The sequence below is a fragment of the Diabrotica virgifera genome, chromosome 6 (genome assembly GCF_917563875.1).
Source record: "Diabrotica virgifera virgifera chromosome 6, PGI_DIABVI_V3a".
In the NCBI taxonomy this organism is placed as follows: Eukaryota; Metazoa; Arthropoda; class Insecta; order Coleoptera; family Chrysomelidae; genus Diabrotica; species Diabrotica virgifera.
The window spans coordinates 166,689,906-166,694,350 of NC_065448.1; the positions used below are offsets into that span (position 1 = coordinate 166,689,906).

The 4,445-nt window shown below is 34.6% G+C and overlaps 1 protein-coding gene across 1 annotated transcript; it reads right to left on the reverse strand.

Annotated features, from left to right (window-relative positions):
- Nucleotides 1-3,596: 3,596 nt before the first annotated feature.
- On the reverse strand, nt 3,597-4,157 carry LOC126886233 (uncharacterized). Its single transcript, XM_050653097.1, has one exon. It carries the CDS (start codon nt 4,155-4,157, stop codon nt 3,597-3,599), a length of 561 nt encoding a protein of 186 aa, XP_050509054.1.
- Nucleotides 4,158-4,445: the final 288 nt, after the last annotated feature.

The window sequence follows — 4,445 nt, forward strand, 5'->3', positions numbered from 1 at the left end:
GTGCAATCCTACTTTCACCTGAAATTTATCAGTATCTCCCACACCTGTCCTGACACTAGTCGTTACTCCCTCATACATATCTCTCACAATCTTTACATATTCGCCAGGGACTCCTTTCTTATTGAGTGCCCACCACAGAAACTCTCGAGGAACTCTATCATATGCTTTCTCAAGATCAATGAATACCATATGAGCGTTGGTCTCTTTATTCCTGTATTTTTCCATCAGTTGCCTTACAATGAAAATTGCATCTGTTGTTGATCTGCCCTGCATAGAGCCAAATTGATTATCGGATATTTCGGCTTCTTCACGTATCCGTCTATCTATTACTCTCTCCCATATTTTCATGGTGTGGCTAAGTAGTTGTATAGCCCTGTAGTTTGTACATTGTTGTATGTCTCCCTTGTTTTTGTAGACAGGTACTAATATACTGCTTCTTCATTCGTCTGGCATTTGTCCAACTTCCATAATTCTATTAGATAGACCTGCTAGCCAACTTATTCCCGTCTCTCCCAATGCTCTCCATACTTCCCCAGGAATATCATCTGGTCCGACTGCTTTTCCTTTCTTTATTTTTTGAAGCGCTTGAGCCACTTCCTCGTTTGTTATTCTGGTAACCATTGCTGTTAGTCTCCGTTAATTCCACAGGCTCTCTGTCACCCACAGTGTTAACTCCACAGGCTGTTTGTTACCATATATCTTCTTGTTATTATCAACAATGCTCTTTCCATTTTTCTTTGGAGTATTCTCAATTTATTTGCAAAATATTTAGTCAAGTCATCGTTTCGGAACCATATGTTATTACCGGCAGTATGCATTGGTTGTAAACTTTTTTCTTCAAACAAATCAGTAACGTTCTTTTAGAATTTGTGGCATCTTGCCAAATGCTGCACATCCCAAGCCTATACGACGCTGAATCTTACAAGTTTGATTGTCTTTTCCTATTCTAATTTCATGTCCTAAATAGATATAGCTAAAACCTAATGTACTTCGTGCCCACCTACTCTCATAACATCACTTGGAACTAAATTGGCCATATATTTTGTTTTTTGTAAGTTTATGTTCAGGCCTATTTGTTCTATTACCTGTTTTAGTTCTTCCATAATTTTGTGAGCTTCATTTAAACTCTTGGCTATCATGACAATGTTATCTGCAAAGCGCAAGTCGCTCAAATATTCACCATCAATATTTGAGGGGCTCGGTAGTAAACAATGGTAAGGGACAAATTTTGATTTTTCGCGAAATAGTATGTAAAAGATGGCAATGGACATGGCAAAGCAGAAAATTTTACTTAGTTTATCCTCCTAATAATATATGTAGCCAGATTAATTTCTTAAAATTTGGTAAGAGACATGCATAAGCATGAAAATAATGTTATGTATCCATAATAATGCAGGTTGTTCAAATCTAAATGGCTTTTTTGCTGTTAACAACGACAATTCTGAGAGCTACGATGATTGCAACTCAGATAAAGATCCTGAATTTCAAGTATTTAGTGAAGAGCTTGGTCAAGTTTCTCTAAAGAAGACAATTTCTTTATATTCTTAGAATAAATGTTCGCAAGTAAAAAAATGGTAAGGGATGTACTTAACGTTGTTTACATCCACGTTCACTTTGGATAAAAACTTAACATTTTTTACTTGCAAACATGAAAATAAATTCTCTCCAGCGCTATATTATTATTTTCATTTAAACGTTTTAGAAAACCTGAAAGATGTAAAATCATTTTGGGAGTTAATTCCAGATGTTTACCAAAAATGGTGTCTTAATTTAAAATGAATTCCTAGTATGTACCTACCAAATTATGTTAAGTCAACACCACTTAACACGTTACGTTAAACTATTTCAAATATTTTAGGTACACAATGTTAAGTTGTAGTTCATATTTTCATACTTTTCTAATTAATCATTATAAAAAAATATTTGGTTTTCCATATTTTGCCTACGTATTAACAACATATTCAGCTAGTTTTAACCGTACTCTTTTATTTTTAAATAAAAAATATAAGAATATTTTTTCAAAATTCAACACTTTAAAACTCAAAACTTCTTTACCGCCCCTTACCATTCTTTACTGCCGAACCCCTCATTTATTCCCCGTTTAGCCCAATCCAGTTTTTTAAATGCATATTCCAAAGCTGCAGTAAATAGTTGAGGGGAGACGGTGTTGCCCTGTCCAATTCCTTGCTCAATTTGCTAATTTAACTCATCTTAAATTTCAATAGCTAATGTATTTTCTAGTAGGCAGTTTTCCTACTGGTGATTGTCATTTTGCTATGTGATCAAGAATATGAAAAATTTTGATATTCACATAGTCGTGATGTACGTTTTAGTGATTTTTAACACTTTTTGAAGATTACCACTTTGACCAAATCAAACTTTAGAAGTACAATATGTACATACATTAAAAAATACAGATCACGGAAATAAAAATGCTGAATATAATAATTGTGATGACTTATTTATAAACATATAAGAAGATAGAAGATATATTTAGAAGATAGTAATGAAATACCGTTGGAGTGACGTAATCACGGGTTCGCATTACTGCAGTCCAGCATTCCAGTCGAGCGTTGAAATGGCAATGGAATAATGTGAACTTGCATTGGAATGTACCTACCATTCCAGTGATCGGTCCAGTCCACTTGACTGGAATGGCGGTCTATTTTTCATTCCAGCTCGCGCATTCCAACGCCAGTGGAATAGTGTGAACTGTCAATCCAGTGCTTAATTATTTGATATTTTTTCTTTTTAGTTCTTTTGCCTCTACATCAGTTACTTCTTCTAACAGTAATAATCGAACAGTTTTAAAACAAAATAAAAATGTATTCCATTTTTATTCAGTTCCGATGCGAAGGCAAAGCTGTCTTATTTTTCACTTAGAACAGGGAGCGCAAACCAGCACTCTAAATCGACGATTTTCGACTCTAATTGGAGTCATCATCAGAGAGGCGTACAGTTCACCAAGAATAGCTGAAAGTCTGAAATTCTAACTGCCTGCGCGAACAATGAAGTGAGAACGCACTCGGAAGGAAAAAGATAGCCTGTACGCGCGGGTGAACTTTAAAATATAGGTACAATCGGAGACACAAATATAGAAACGTAAAGTTTGAATAGTTTCTAATAGGTCCCGTACACAATTATTATTACTGTCATTACTTTTCTTCAGTATATTTGTAGTATTTTTTTTTACAAAGTGAGATGTAATAAAATAGATCCAACAAAAACCGCTTGTGTTGCTATAAATTATGGCATTATAAACCAAAAATTATATTTTTATATTGACTATTTATACTTTATATTAGCATTATATTGACCAAAAGGTTTCGGAGAAAAAGGGCGTAAGCAGTAGGGTAATAAAGTAGTAATAAAATCGTCTATTGCAATACTAAATAGAAATTAGATGTTCGGTCCCGGTGAAGCATAAATATGGTGTCTTTGTACCAGTACCTTTTGTTAAAAGAGATATTTATAACCTTTCTCGTATCCATTTCCATAACATTTGTCGTCATCGTTTTATTCAATCCACACAAACTTTCCACACACACTTTCCACACAAACTTTTCACTAATTTAAAATCAAAACTGACATTTTTTTCAGCGACATATTGCTTCATAGAAGCCCATACTAACTCTATAGGATTCAAATCCGGATAATATCTTGGGTAACCGTAAAACTGAATGTCCTTTATCCTCGAGTATTTTGTCAATTTCATAGGTTTTAAACAGAGGTTTGTGTAATTTTTTAATGTCGTATAATTCAAATTTCGACATGTCATCTGTAAAGGAAATATTTCGCGTTGTCAGCCACTGCTGCATTTCTGCTTTCCTGGAAGACATAGTTGGACATTTCTCAGTTTGTACGTTGTGATACGGTGCATTATCAATCACTAAAACGCTGTTCGGGGGCAAATTTGGTATCAGTTTATCCTGAAGCCACTTTTTGTAATTGTCGTAGTTCATTGTATCATGATAATCTCCTGTTTTTATAGTAGGTTTGTAGCGCAGATAAGCGTTTTTAACAAAACCACTTTCACCTCCAGCATGCACTATCACAAGCATCTGTCCTTTAGTTACTGGTTTTTGTATGCCCTTGTTTGAACTATCAGACCAGCTCTTTTGGTAGGTATGAGATGAATGGACGTATGTTTCATCCATGTATATAATTGGGCGATTTGCGTTCCTGTAACGTTTCATACTACGTAAGAAATTCAGTCTAAGATGTTAAATATTGGGCTTTTCGATTAATAATTTTCTATTAGTTCTGGTTTTTCGCCAACGAAATCCCATCTTTCTAATTACTGTTCGTAGGCTTTCTATGGAACCTGAGTAGTTGTACTCCTCTGCAAATGTTCTGTGTATGCGTTTCACAGTTGGGACTTGTTTTTGTATTATACAAAAATCCATTATATATCGTCGAAGACGCCCTATATCAAAATCGTCCAA